Source organism: Bufo bufo, chromosome 3 (assembly GCF_905171765.1).
Source record: "Bufo bufo chromosome 3, aBufBuf1.1, whole genome shotgun sequence".
Lineage (NCBI taxonomy): Eukaryota > Metazoa > Chordata > Amphibia > Anura > Bufonidae > Bufo > Bufo bufo.
In genome coordinates, this window is record NC_053391.1 from 656,222,575 (window position 1) to 656,238,251 (window position 15,677).

The 15,677-nt window shown below is 42.9% G+C and overlaps 1 protein-coding gene across 2 annotated transcripts in view; it reads right to left on the bottom strand.

The window, feature by feature from the left end:
* Positions 1 to 3,866: 3,866 nt before the first annotated feature.
* CEP126 (centrosomal protein 126) overlaps positions 3,867 to 15,677 on the bottom strand; it is a 69,130-nt gene continuing 57,319 nt past the window's right edge. For both annotated transcript variants that reach the window (XM_040426297.1, XM_040426298.1), the window contains one exon: positions 3,867 to 4,810. In XM_040426297.1, coding sequence (XP_040282231.1) covers positions 4,706 to 4,810 — 105 coding nt within the window. In that variant the 3' untranslated portion in view covers positions 3,867 to 4,705. The remainder of the gene's footprint in view (positions 4,811 to 15,677) is intronic.

The following is a 15,677-nucleotide window of genomic DNA, read 5'->3' on the forward strand; positions in this document are numbered from 1 at the left end:
ACACTCTTTGCATTGTGCTGTTACAGAAGACCGTGGTTAGTACGTATATTGTTGTTCAGCATCATCTGTTTGTTTTTTAGCAGATCATATTGACCTCATTAGTTCTGAGACAGTGTAAACAAAGGGAAATTCATGGAGGATAGATGCAGTTACCACATCGGATGTCGTAATCACAGCCCTTGACCATCCGCTGGAAGATCTGGAATTAGTTATAAATGTCATTGACTGATGCAAACGAAGTGAGATGTTTACAAACTGGATCTGGCCTCCGTCCACGAGAACAGCTGGCTGCAGGCGCTCTCTGTAATACTGGGATTCCTCAACTGCCCATGCCTGTCCTATAGTCATCGAGGACTGTAATGGCAGAAGCCTGTATGTGATATGGGGTACGGATTGCAGTTCAGGGATAAATACTGGTTCCTGGGTAGTGGGGGTGGTACAAAAGGGGTCGGGGGGTAATATGAACATCTTGGACCCAAATGTAAAATATCTGTCAAGAACCTGGCAGTGTGTATAGGATTCCTTTTTATCAGTTTAGTGTTAGCGCTTGCAGTTTTGAGGCGCTGAGTCTAACAGGCCCCCTGTTTTCACCAGGGAACACTGCAAGCTGGTATGGCCTTGGTAGGGACCTGCAGGTCACTGGTCTCTACCAGCTCCCTTTAATGTGGCTATTTGGATATAGACAGATGAGATTATGAAGAAGCATTACCAAATCGAGATCCAAGATAATAGTCAGACAAAGGCAATGGAGTCACAAGCCAAAGTCTGTTACAAGAACAGTCACAGATACAATGGGTTAGAGGGCTGGTCAGGATGGAACCTAATATAGGCTGGTGCTCTGAAACAAGGTTTATATAGGCAGTCCTATTAGAGTAGGTGTCATATAAGGTCACAAGGGGTTCTTAAAAATTGGAGGTAGTACCAGCATGTAGTGTCTTACATTGGCCACTAGAGGCTGCTCTAGCATGTAGTGTCACACACTGGCCACTAGGGTTGGAAACAGGGGCAGACTGGCCATAGACCCTACAGGGAAATTTCCCGGTCTGGCAATGCCCAGGGGGGGCGCTAGAGCCCCCCCTCATGGCCAAGTTTATATAATTCTGATTCTCTCAGCATTATTTAATACTAGGAGCATCTGGTACACATGCACCTCAGGACTGGGATACAGTTGAATACTGCAGCTGGGGCAGCACTATTATGTGCTGTACTGTGGTATTTGGTCCTGCTGGGGCAGTATTTTGCGCTGCACTACAGTATTGTTGGCCCCATATACTTCTGTTGTCTCTGCCTTCTTTGTTGCTGCACCTTCTGTTAATCTGGACCCGCCTACAACATGGGGCCACTTTAAATTCCCAGTCCGTCCGTGAAAGGTGTAAGTAAGTAGGTGCTTGGCGCCATTTTGTTAAAGTATGTTAACACATTTTTTGTACTATCGGACCTCCGCACCACTACAGTTACTGCCACGAAAGGCGTTATCCACATGGGATCTGGCACTTTCAGTATCCTTTTTAATTAGGACATCAGTTACAGCTGACCATAACCAAGATCGTTGACTTTGGCAGTGATCGTATATGTCGGCCATTAACTGGCCATGTCCTTTCATGCAAGCGACCACACGGTTACAAAAACGGACCTCATTTATCAATACTAACAGAAAAACTGGCCTAGTTTCATTTTCTAGGGCAGCTTAAGAAATGAACACTGAACTCTGATGGGTTGCTATGGGCAACTAGGATATCTATCTAATATCTATATATCTCATATCTATCTATCTCATATCTATTATCTATCTATCTATCATATCTGTCTATCTATCTATCTATTTATCTCTATCTATCTCATATCTATCTATCTGTCTCAAAGAAAATATCTAATTAGTAAAAAAAAACATTTGGTTATATTATTACTATAAATAATTACGTACACAGAGATAAAACAAGATTTTCCTTATTTTATTTTTTGGATATTAAAATAATTATATATTTTCTATCAAACGGAAAACAAATTAGCATTCACAAAAAATAAAACAAAAAAACAAAAATGAGGTATTTTCAGATATAAAAATATAATCTAATAAAGTGCATTATGGTGGTTACAAATCTCTAGAGTATATAGGACAGTATCACATTCTACAACTGCTCACATATTTATAACATACATGTAAGAAATCAAATACCGGTACATATTATAAAACAGAGGCCTTAACACAAGTTGTAGGTATTTGAAACAAAAGTGTTATACTGCCCCCTTGTGGTGGAACGACAGTATCACATCACCAGATTTCCAGTTATGCTCCGGTGTAATTTGAAAAAAAGCCTGAAAACAATCCATGCGACTAAAATGTGGTTTTAGAAAATGTATTAAAATCCTTAAAAATCTGCAGGAAAAAATATATAGTTTACCCAACTTAAAGAGATTTTCCAGACTTTACGTATTGACTGCCTCTCCTCAGGATAGGTGATCAATATCAGATCAGTGGGTGTCGGAATCCCAGGACCCCGCCAGTCATCAAAACGAAGGGGCCACAGTGCTCCGTGAGCTCCGCAGCCTCTTCCTAGGCCAGTGACATCACGATCATCGGTCAAATGGCCTAGGCACAGCTCAATCCCATTCAAGTGAATGGGGCTGAGCGGCAAACACGGCCGCTATACAATGTACGGCGCTGTGCTTGGTGAGCTGTGAGGAGGTTGCAGTGCTCACTGATATTGATGACTTATCCTGAGGATAGGTCATCAGTATCAGAATCTCGGAAAACCCTTTTAATCAAGCAAATCCCATCAGTTTTCTTAATCTATATGTCTTACGTAATAGGATAGATTCAGGGTTTATTGGTGTATTGTGCTTGTGAAAACCGCTGCAAAGCACTGGGAGAGATAACTGTCGGCCAAACAAAGTGAATTTCCTTTTGTTTTATTTAATTAGGTCTGAAATGATATGCTGATTTCATAATATATCTTTATAGCAATTATAGCTTAGTTTAACTGATACAGAGATCCAAATCCCAGACAGACATACAGATAAATGATATTCTGTCTACCTGCAGTCACCACTAGAGGGAGCTTACTGAATATGATCCATACACAGAATTCAATAAGAATAGTATGCAGTAGTCTCCTGGGCTCCCCCTTGTGGCGGCTTCACTTATCTAAGTGAAGGCTAACAAGGTACTTGGGACTGAAAATATATATATAAAAAAATGATATTAAATGAATCAGTTGGAAACAACCAATCCATTTTCTAATCAAGCTTTCCACCTAGCTTTATTTTAGAAAATTAATTAATATTTAGACTTACGAGGGCCTGGCATAATGTGACTGCTGCCATTACATCTTTCAGTAGTACAATTGAATTGTTTGTGACAGACCTGTTGCTAAAGATACACAGCCTAACAACTACAGATGGGGTTGCTAAGCATTAGGTCCCTAGCAACCATTCTGTCTCAGATTACTAAAGTATTAGCCAAATGAGGGTAAAGTAGGGTTAAAGGGCATCTGTCAGCAGTTTTGTACCTATGACACTGGCTGACCTGTTATATGTGCACTTGGCAGCTGAAGACATCTGTGTTGGTCCCGCGGCCGCATTGCTGAGAAAAATGATGTTTTAATATATGCAAATGAGCCTCTAGGAGCAACGGGGGTGTTACCATTACACCTAGAGGCTCTGCTCTCTCTACCACTGCTGCCCCATCTGTAGTTTGATTGACAGTACCAGGTGTGATCACGTTTACACTGCCTGGCCCTGTCAAAGTGTAGTGGGTGCACCAGTTGCAGAGAGAGCAGAGCCTCTAGGTGTAATGGTAACGCCCCCATTGTTCCTAGAGGCTCATTTGCATATATTAAAACATTATTTTTCTCAGCAATGCAGCCAAATACGGACATTGGACCAACACAGATGCCTTCAGCTGCCAGGTGCACATGTAACAGGTCAGCCAGTTTCATAGGTACAAAACTGCTGACAGATGCCCTTTAAGAGACCTGTCATTACCCAATCCAATTCTTGCTAAAAATAAATTTAGGCTGAGTATCTCTTTAAACCACATGAAATGGTAACTAACCACATTTTTTAAAGTGAAATATGTCACCCGTCAGGTTGCTGTGGCTACTATTCATATTATTTGATCGACTAAGGCCAGGTTCACATGCTGCAGATTCTGCGCCGCGAGTCTGTAGCAATTTACAGTACAGTAAAAGTTGATCTGGTTTTCAAAACCCCTCATCTTTGTATGGCGGAAAAAATCTGCACAAAATTCAAGGCAAGCTGGATCTTATACAGAAATGCTGCAGATTTCCACCACAGATTTCCCTCTTTGCAATGCAATAGAACAAAATCAGCGGTGAATCCGCGGCCAAATCCGCAACGTAGTCCGCCTGCAATATAAGCAGATTTCGACGTGGATTCTCAGCCAAGTCCATGGCGGAAATGATCCTCCATATGTGAACTTGGCCGTTAAGCAGTGTGGTTACTACAAACATGAAACTAGAGCGTACTGCTAGTGCAAACTTGTCATAAAAATGTAGAAAAGTAAAAAGTATGCCGCCTGTAGTCACCCAAATCATTACAATATATTACATCTCAATAAAAAACGATAAATATAGTACAGCGGCAAACAGTTATACATATGTACATACGTTCAGGGACATGAAGGGTTAACAGTCCTACTATAATACAATGGATGATACTAAACGCTCGCCCCCCTCCAAAGCTTTCAGTATCTTCTCTGCAGGCGGGTGCGGGGATCAGCTGACAGACTTCGGTACTTTTGTGCCTGGGTCATGTGTTCTGCCGACTGCGGTGGGAAATGGGGAATCTTCTGCAAAATACATCAGAGGAGATAGTTAAATATTACTCCTAATGTTGCTATCTCATATCTATCTGTCTATCTATCAATCTCATATCTATCTACCTATCTAATATCTATAAATCAAAATTAACCACGGCACTTCCGTTAGTAAAATCAGTGTAGATTTATTCACCAACCCAACGTTTCGGTCCACACACTGGAACCTTTCTCAAGCAGTGATACAAACAATAGGTGCATAGAGCATAGAACTACGGTGATCAATATCAATCAATTATCCAACATAATTATGTGAATTAAATTCAAATATAATATATATTTATAAATACATAAGTGAAATCCATTATTATAATAATTGTGTAAATCACCTAATCATCATCCGTGATACAAAAGCTAAAGAAAAGTGTCATAATATTGTGTGGTAAGATGAACTTTGCAAAGCTGCAGCAGCTTTCACCCAGGACATTAAATCATTAACTGTCACGCCGTTTCCCTTAGCAACAGACTGTTGCCTTTTTTTAGCAGGGACGCTTGCACGCATCCTCCACCAATTGTAAGGGGTTACACTCTCAGGCTGGGCGGCGATGACAGATTCTCTTGCAGACCACAGGGTTAAAGTCCAAATGTTGCTTTATTTATCACACTCCGGCAATACAGGCAACCCCAGTTATGATTCACTGGGTAAGGTGAAGGTCCAGCACCACAAAACATAAACCAAACTGAAATAAACCCCTGCCCATCTGGGCTCTGGCTAATACAGTGAAGTTCCTAACTCGCCTATTGAACACAGGTCACACAGAGAACTCGGCTTCTCTAGTCAGCAGGGCAGCCAGCTTCCCAGACTTTCTCCAGGCATTACTCTCCTCAGACTGACAGCCTGGACTGTGCTTTATTTCCCCTTGATGATCCCAGCTGGCTTCATCTGGGGATCCCTCAGGCTAGGGGAAAAACCTGTCCCGGAATGGGGTGGACTGGGGAGGTCCCTCTACCAATCCTACTTTCTCCCAGTCCAATAAAATCCAACCCATAAACTTAACAAAACTGTCTCAGCAACCTACACATTGCTGAGACCATTTTAACCTTCTGGATTTTATTTACCTGACCCAGTTGAGGAAGCTGGATGGGATATACACCCCTTCCAGGACTTTACCATACACTTTTCTGTTCACCTTACCACAATTGTAAGACGGTACAAGGAATCATCGTGGATGATAGGTACGTGTCACCGAGGTTCCTGGCCTCGGTGGAGTAAGAGCCGTTTTTTGTGTGTCAGCAGCAGTTGCTGTTTGACACCTTCATAACTAGTATGGCTGTAATAGCTGATCCGGGACGGCTCTTACTGGGAGTAGTCAAAGTGCTGGGTGGGTAACTACTCCCCATGTTCCAGGCCGGGTTTTGCCAGGCATAAAAACCAACCAGCACTGCCAGGTGGAGAGGATTACCTCTGTCTGACAGTGGAGCTCAGGAGGTCTCTGTGTTGGGATCTGAGGTTTTGTACCGGACTGGAACATGTGCCAGAGCGGTGGGGTAGTCTTTTAAGTCTCCATGATCAAGCGGATGATTACCCGACAATAAAAGGTGAGATTCTGGCAAGACTGGGGGTGAATGTGTTGGTCCGGGCCCAGCGGGTGCATCAGTGGGAGCTGAACCCGCGAGACCTCAGTATTATGATCTATTACACCTGTTGCAAAAATGTCTGCAGTCTGATGTGCTAAGTTCCACTGCTATGCTGAACCGTCTGTTGGCTGGTGTATTCTGGAGGGCTTTGCCATACCCTCTCCAGCACTGGATCGGCCAGGTGTCTCCTGGTAATGCCCTTGAGACGGTGGAACGCTATGAGGCTACCAGGACTCTACAGGGGGGTTCTTTTGCAACTGCCGCAAGTGAGAATAAACACTGAAGTTTGAGTTGAGAACTTGTATTTTGCCTTTGTACTGCGTCCGCTTACCCTATCTACCAGAGAGAAACCCCACAATATCAATAAATTCATAAAAAAGTGAAATCATATAAGGACTCTGATCTATTTTTCAAAAGTGATTTTTCTCCCACTATGTCTTTTTCCGCGATTGATTTATTCATGGAAGTTGTGCTTAGCCTTAAAAATGAGTGATACTGGTAATCTACAGCACCCTAATATAACTAGAGCTGAAGGGATGGCACTGTCTGGACTTGTGCATGACCACGACCTCACCATCAAACATGCTGACAAGGGTGGTGCGGTCGTCGTCATGGATACGAGTAAATATATTGATGAGGCAACGAGACAACTTAATGACACACATGTATATAAAAAAATGTACATTTGATCCAAAGTGGGAGATTGAAAAGCGAATTAAATGTCTACTGAATGAAGGCGTACAGGGAGGTCTGAGCGATGAGAGACTTTTTGACTATTGCATGTCCTAGGACACCAATGTTATATCTGTTACCAAAGATCCACAAGGATCTGGTAAATCCTCCTGGGAGACCAATAGTCTCGGCTAGAGACTCCTTGTTCAGCAATATATCTAGGTTTCTGGACAAGCTCCTGCAGGGATTCGCTATTTCTGCAAAATCTTATATTAGAGATACCTCTGATTTTCTAGTTGAGGTCAAGAATACACAAATACCTACAGGTGCTATATTGGCGTCCTTGGATATTGCAAGTTTGTATACATCGATCAGACATGATCTGGGTCTCAAAGCGGTCAAACACTCCCTGGCAGATTCTGAGTACACACTGGAATGTCAAGAGTTTTTATTAAGTTTACTCCATGCTGTTTTGACAAACAATTACTTTCTTTTTTGGGGATGATTTCTTTATGCAGATGAGGGGAACGGCGGAGGGGTCGAATGTGGCACCGACCTATGCCAACCTGACCGTTGCCTTCCTAGAGGAGGAGTCTATCTATGTGTCCCACCACTTCAGCCATGTGCTGAGGTGGTGGAGATACATAGATGACATCTTCTTCATTTGGACCAATACAGAGAAGGAATTGATGGAGTTTTTTTTCTTTTTTTAAATTCCATTGATGATGACATCAAATTTACGATTAAATTCCTTGATACAACAATCATGTTGAGGGATAAGGGGATAGAAACTAACATGTATGTGAAACCTACGGAAGTAAGTACGGAAGTAAGTACGGAAGTAAGTAATCCAGATCAACTCAGACATTAAACAGGATGAAGGAGTCCTTTGAAGAACGAGGGTATCCAAAGGCTATCCTAAATGCACATATGAGTGAGAAAGAGAGGGACCTGCTTATGACATGAAAAACGATTCTAAAAAGAAAGACTAACAGAATTCCACTAGTAACGACCTATACTCAAGATAGATATAGGTTGAGAAAACAACATTGCTTACCGGTAATCGTTTTTCTCGATACCCATGACGGCACCCTATGCGACTCAGGACCTCCCATCTGGACAGGAAACCTGAGAAGATAAAATGGACACACCCCCACCAAGCACCAGTGGAAGAAATAAATTGTTTCCCCGGAGAGAGAAGTGGTACATATGTACAAGAACATTCAACTTATATATATCCATATTTCCTCATATAGACATATATATATATATATATATTTTTTTATGGAGGGAATTGTGGAGGGTGCTGTCATGGGTATCGAGAAAAACGATTACCGGTAAGCAATGTTTTTTTCCCCTCACCCATGACGGCACCCTATGCGAGATAGACTATAATTTGGAATCTAGGGAGGGACTACAGCCTGAAGAACCCTCTCTCCGAACGATGCATCAGAATGAAGCTGCAGTCTATAATGCTTAAGGTATGTGGAGAACTCCAGGTGGCTGCCCTACAAATTTGAGCTAGAGAAACATCTGCTCTCTCTGCCCAGGAGGTCGGGGTCTAATGACTACTTGGTTCTCCTGAATAGTAGTGTAAGGAGGATAAGCCGAAAAGGCTTGGATTTCTGAGATCCTCCTAGCGGAGTTGATGGCTAAGAGGAAAGCCATTTTTATGGACAGGATGTCTATCGGAATTTTAGACAGAGGTTCAAAGGGCTCCTGGGCAAGTGCTGTCAAAACCCTATTTAGATCCCAGGGAGGGGAAAGGGGTCTAAGGGAAGGATGGAGTCTAGCTGCTGCAGATAAAAAACGCTTAACCCAAGGGTGGACAGCTAGTTGGAAGTCGAAAAAAGTAGCTCAATGCTGCCAACCTGTAGGATTCTCTGAACGATTTAGGGAGAAGAATCTTTCCACCTTCCTGTTTTTCCGGGAGGCAAAGAGGTCTATTGTCGGAGACCCAAACTTGGACACAATCTGAGAGAATACTTCCTCGTTCAGACTCCATTCTGCTTGACTGAGCTTGACTCGACTTAGAAAGTCGGCTATAATATTTTCTTTCCCCCTTAGATGGATTGCGGATAGAAAAAGGTTCCTCTCTTCTGCTACCTGAAAAATCTCCTGGCAGAGGGAGAGAAGGGATGGTACTCTTGTTCCGCCCTGGCGATTTATATAAGCCACTGTCGCTGAGTTGTCTGAGTAGAAGACCAGTCTTCCGGAATTGCAATCTTTAGGGCCATCACTACGGCTTTGAGCTCCTTGTAGTTTGAAGTGCATTTTCTTGTTTTTAAATCCCACCTTCCTTGCCATATCTTTTTTCGGAGTGTACACCCCAGCCCCAGGGACTGGCGTCCGTAGTTATTATCATGGGATATGCAAAGGACCAAGGCATTCCCACAGAGAGGTTTCTTTGGGATGTCCACCACAGAAGGGATGATCTTGCTCTGGAGGAAAGATGAACCTTTCCTCCAGAGTTTGTGGAAGTCCATTCCAAGCCTGCAACATAGCCACCTGCAGTGGTCTTGTGTGAATCTGCGCGAAGGGTACAGCCGGAATCGTAGCCGTCAAATGACCCAGTACCATCATTGCTTGTCTGAAAGAACACTGGAAGGAACGAAACAGGGCCCAAACATGCTCTATGGTGGACGAGACTTTCTTTGTGGGAGGATTGTCTTCTGGGACCTGGATCTAGCTGCATTCCTAAAAAGGTGCAATTCTGAGACAGGGTTAGACAAGATTTTCCATGATTTATCTTCCACCCGAGATCCTTTAACAGGGAGCATACCAGAACTAGATCTTTGTGTAATTGGTCCTTTGTGTGGGCAATGAACAAAAAGTCGTCCAGATAAGGTATCAACACTACCCTGGACAGTCGGAGAAAGGCCACCATCTCTGCCACTACCTTTGTGAAAATTCTCGGGGCCTGTGAGACACCGAAGGGGAGTGCCCTGTATTGTAGATGCAGAAGCTGACCATGCATGTAGACTGCTGTTCTCAATTTTTTTTGGGAGGAAGCATGAATTGGGATATGATAATAAGCATCCTCTAGATCTATGCTCGCCATCCAGCACCTGAATAAAATCTAGGGTCGTTTTTATTGTCTCCATACGAAACCTTTTGTATTTTAAGAACTTGTTTAGCTTTTTTAAGTTCAGTATCATGCGAAAGGATCCGTTGGGTTTTTTGACCAAAAATAGAGGGGAGTAAAACCCCTTGCCTTCCTCCCTCTTGGGTACCTGGCAGACTACTCTTTGTCGAATATAAACGGACTTCCGATTCTAGCACCTTGGACTTTTGGAAGTCTCTCGGAAGGGGAGTGCAGGTGAAAGAGTCTTGAGGATAAGAGAGGAACTCCAACCGGAATCTCTTCCTTATCCCCCCAGGACCCACTTGTTCTGGGTAATCCCTGTCCAAGCCGGGAAAAAGTAAGCTAACCTTCCCCCAACCTGGAGTCTGGCGTCATTGTTGCTTTCCTTTCGGTGTATTATCCTGGGTCTTAAAGAGGAATCCACCTGATCTTTTCTGAAACCTGTCTCTCTCTTTTTTGTCATATGGTTTGCCCCTCTGTCTTCTAAAACCTGCTGGGGTTTACGAAAAAAGGGATTCCTCTGAGGTGTAGGAAACCCTTCTTCTTGTCCGAAGCTTTCTCCAGTATTTCATCCAGACAAGATCCAAAAAGTCTGTTCCCTTCACATGGAAGGGCGCAGAGTCTGGCCTTAGAACCTTGATCCCCTTTCCATGATTTAAGCCAAATGGCTCTTTAGCGGCATTAGTCATGGCCGAGGATTTGGCAGTGAAACGGATAACATCAGTAGATGCATCAGTTAAAAAATCCGCCGCCTTAGAGAATGTAGGTAAGGAGCTAGGATTTCTTCCCTAGGTTTCTTTTCTTTAAGATGAATCTCTAGCTGGTCCAACCAGAGACGGAGAGACAAGTGGCTGATGTCTCCCAGGCACGTTTTAAATAAAATCGACTTTTATCTAGAGGATCGGAAGACAACCTAGATCATCAAAGGGAAGTGCTGCTTTTTTGGCTATTTTGGCGACCGGGGCGTCCACTGTAGGAGCCTTATCCCATATTGAAGATACTTCTTCATCATACGGATACTTTCTCTTTACTGAGGTAGGAATAAAAAACTTTTTTGATAAGAGCCTGTAAGTTTTCGTGCATAGTAAAAACCCTATGTTTCTTAGGGCCTAGAGCTTGGAAGGCTTGGTCCGCAGCAGATCTAGTCTGTTTAATATCTTCTAGCTGCATAGTGGATCTTACAGCTTTCAGTAATGGCTGTGTATCCTCAGGGGGAAAAAAGGATCTTCCTGAATATTCATCATCAGAGGAATCAGAGTCGCTGGAAAACAACTGTCCTGATTCTTTATCTTCATTATCAGAAGAGTCAAATTCCATGCTTTCATATTCTGTAGATCTATCCGGGGACTTGGTACGGCCTTTACTGAATGCTTTAAGCGAAGCCTTCACTTCTGACCTAATTAAACATTTCATGGACCTGGTCAAACTCTGGGACTCTTCCGCCACAAGCTTATCTATGCATGCTGAACACAGTGGTTTAAGATATGAAGCAGATAGGGGTTTTACATCCTGCACTTCCTATGTTTGGTCTTGCTAGAAGATTTTTTAGGCGGCTTTGAGGTCTACAACAATCAAAATAATATACCATTAGTAAGGAAAAGAACGTTCTCACCCATAACAAAGAAACTTTTCCTTCCCCACTCCTTAGGACCGGTACCGGGCCTCAAGGGTTCCAGGGGTTCAGCCTCCATCCGAGGTTCCGTCATACTGCCCAAGCTGGAACCTCTTCAGCACAAACACTGTGTGCCTTCCACGCTGGCTGCCTGCTCCTGCGGCCGCTTTTATACTTTAAAAGACGCGCCTCGGCCTCTACTTCCGGTTCCGCATGTCCGGGAGAAGGTCCCGCCCCCTGATGTCTTTAGAATGGGCCTGTGCGCGGCTGCACACTGCGCACAAGCGCTTAATGCACGCGCCCGCCGCCATCTTTGGCACTGGCGGCGGCCCTCACGCCGGGACAAGAGAGGGGAGCTGCCTGAACACGGCCACAGCGGCTCCCCGCAGGACCGGAAAGTAGCGCAGGAAGGAGGCAGACTTGCGGGGAGCGGCTTCCGGCACGGCCACAGAACTACCGCTCCCCAGGGAAAAAGGTCTCCCAAGGTAACCAGCCACAGACCCTCCCCCAGCGGCAGGTGCTGACTATGATGGTATGAGGTATGTCATCATCAGCGGATCTCCGCTGCCCTGCTTCTCAGGATCTCCCATCCGGAGGACAGGAAACCTGAACTGGTGCTTGGTGGGGGTGTGTCCATTTTATCTTCTCAGGTTTCCTGTCCAGATGGGAGGTCCTGAGTCGCATAGGGTGCCGTCATGGGTGAGGGGAAATATTGTTAATAAACATTGGCCTATTCTAAAATGTGGTCTTGATAAAGTTGATGAGTTTAAATCTTTACCTTTAATGTCCTATCGACGTCCGCGAATTTAAAGGATAAACTAGTTCATGCAGATGTCGCAAAAGAAAATCGGACAGAGTTTCCTCGGAGCCCCAAAGATGGGGTGTTTTCCCTGTCTAAACTGCATTCATTGTAAATATGTGTGCAAGGGAAGCAGCTTAGTACACCCGTTAACCAAAAAGGAGTATAAAATTAATTTCTATTTAACTTGTGATACTACACGTGTCATATATGTTTTATGGTGTCCATGCTTATTACTGTATGTGGGAGAAACTACATTAGATCTCAAGACTCGTTTTCATCAACATAGATACACCATACGTAAGTAACGCATGGATTTGCCGGTTTCAAAACACTTTACAGAATTGGGTCACAGTGAAACAGACATTAGGTGTATGATTATCGATCATATTCCCATCTCTCGTAGAGTCCTAGCCTTAAAAAAGCGAGAAATTAAATGGATAATGAAACTTTTAACACACTCAAACCAGAGGGACTAAATGTATGGATCTGTGCACGAACTATGCAGGGACCGATGGGCTCCTCCGTTACTTCTTGTGAATATATGTGGGGTGCAATTCTCCAAAATATTTTTTTGTGATCTCTTGCAGAAAGAAAAAGACATTGAACACAAAAAGAAATAGCCCGGTGGGGATCCTTGGCACACATGAGGGTATAATGAAATTTATTACACTGTTTTACTACATTATGGAGTGACTTTATTCTTTACATATCAGTCCTTCTTATTTGTTTCTTTCTTTCCCCTGATAGAGTCCGACTAGGAAATCGAAGCACGATTATGTTATATTTTGGTTCTTTGTTTGGGTTGTAGATATAAGATGGACATAATATAAGACATATTGACATTGGGATTCAGTACACACTGTGAGGATTTTTTTCTATCCTTTAAGTGGTATGGTTTTCCGGATGTAGTCCATTTTTGACAATCTGGACTCATCCCAGTATTTCCATTACTACATTACATATGTATACGAATGTAATTTTGGAGTGTGGCTGGCACGGTTGGGTTCGGGGCCCGGAGACGGGTGTGGAACGACCATTGCTGCCCATTATTTTATGTGACCAGGTGTTAATGACTCCATCTTGGTGCATTTGGTACTTAATCTGCTCCCCATAATAGAAGCATTGTGTACAATAAATTATTATACTATATTTATCTATGTGGACCCTGCCAGTGAGAGAGAGAAATAAAAGATAGCAAACTATATATTCTATTACATATCATTATGAAGGTGGTCACGTGATTCCGCTCGTACGATTCCTCTATGTGGTCTAGAAAGTAACTAATCAGGTATCTAGTCATGTGGCAGGTTTGGACACATGATCGGAGCGCGAGGAGTCACGTGAGCAGAGAAAGGAAGCGCGCACGTGCAATACACTATAGGTCATGTGAGCGCTCCAGAGATGCGCTCCATTAGAAGGAAATACACATAGCGCGCATGCGCAATATACAGCATACCACGCTGAGAACCTCGTGTGGACTCGGATCCCATCCAGGTCACGGTGTTCAAAAGGTTTTTTAATTAATAATTATGTTTTTAATGATCACCTGCGCACAAATTGACAAACTGCAGTCCTTAAATGATTTCACTTGATTACGAATTATGCAGGTTTTATGAATTTATTGATATTATGACACTTTTTTTTTACTTTTGTATCATGGATGATGATTAGGTGATTTATGCAATTATTATAATCATGGATTTCACTTATGTATTTATAAATGTATATTATATTGGAATTTAATTCACATAATTATGTTGGATAATTGATTGATATTGATTACCGCATTTATATGCTCTATCATCTATCTGTCTAACTATCTATCTCATATCTATCTATCTATAATCTATCTATCTATCTATCTATAATCTATCTATCTCATATCTATCTATAATCTATCTATCATATATCTATCTATCTATCTCTCTAACTATCTATCTCATATCTATCTATCTATCTATCTATATCTATCTATCTATAATCTATCTATCTCATATCTATCTATAATCTATCTATCTATCTATCATATATCTATCTATCTATCTCTCTAACTATCTATCTATAATCTATCTATCTCATATCTATCTATCTATAATCTATCTATCTCATATCTATCTATAATCTATCTATCTATCTATCTATCTATCTATCTATCTATCTATCTATCTATCTATCATATATCTATCTATCTATCTATCTAACTATCTATCTCATATCTATCTCATATCTATCTCATATCTATCTCATATCTATCTCATATCTATCAAGACTAGGCATTTCTATCACAGTGCCGGCTATGTGCGGTCCACAAAATGCGGAACGCACATGGCCGGTGTCCGTGTTTTGCAGATCCGCAATTTGCGGACTGCAAAACAGTTGCAGACGTGTGAATGGACCCTGAAGGGGTTTTCCAGGATCAGAATATTGATGGCCTATCCTCAGGACAAGCCACTAATATGAGATCGGTGTGGGTCCAACTCATGGCCCCCTCGCCGATCAGCTGTTTGAAGGGCCTTTTCTATTGTTTACATAGGCCCGTCTACCTGTATGCATCTACTTAACAGCGGTGGCGCAGGGTATGACAGCTCTGCCCTGATTACTTGAGTCGAACCCCCACTGATCCGATATTTAGTGATCAGATTCAAGCTCTCATATTCTCAGGACAGACCATCAATATCAGATCTGAGGGGATCCAACTCTTGTCACTCTGTCGATCAGCTGTTGGAAGCGGTCTCTTCATTGCTTACATCAGTTCATCTACCTATACGCCATCTTAGTAGCAGTGATGCAGGATATCTCATCTTTCTCCTGATTACTTGAGTCTGAACCCCACTGATCCAATATTTTGTGATCAGATTCAAGCTCTCATATTGCCAGGATAGGCCATCAATATCAGATTGATGGGGCGCCAACTCTTGGCATCCCCACAGACCAGTCCGTCTACCTTGTATGCCATTTGCTTAGTAGAGGCAGTGCAGGGTATCGCAGCTTTGTCCTGTTTAGGCTACTTTCACACTAGCGTTCGGGGCTCCGCTTGTGAGCTCCGTTTGAAGGCTCTCACAAGCGGCCCCGAACGCATCCGTCCAGCCCT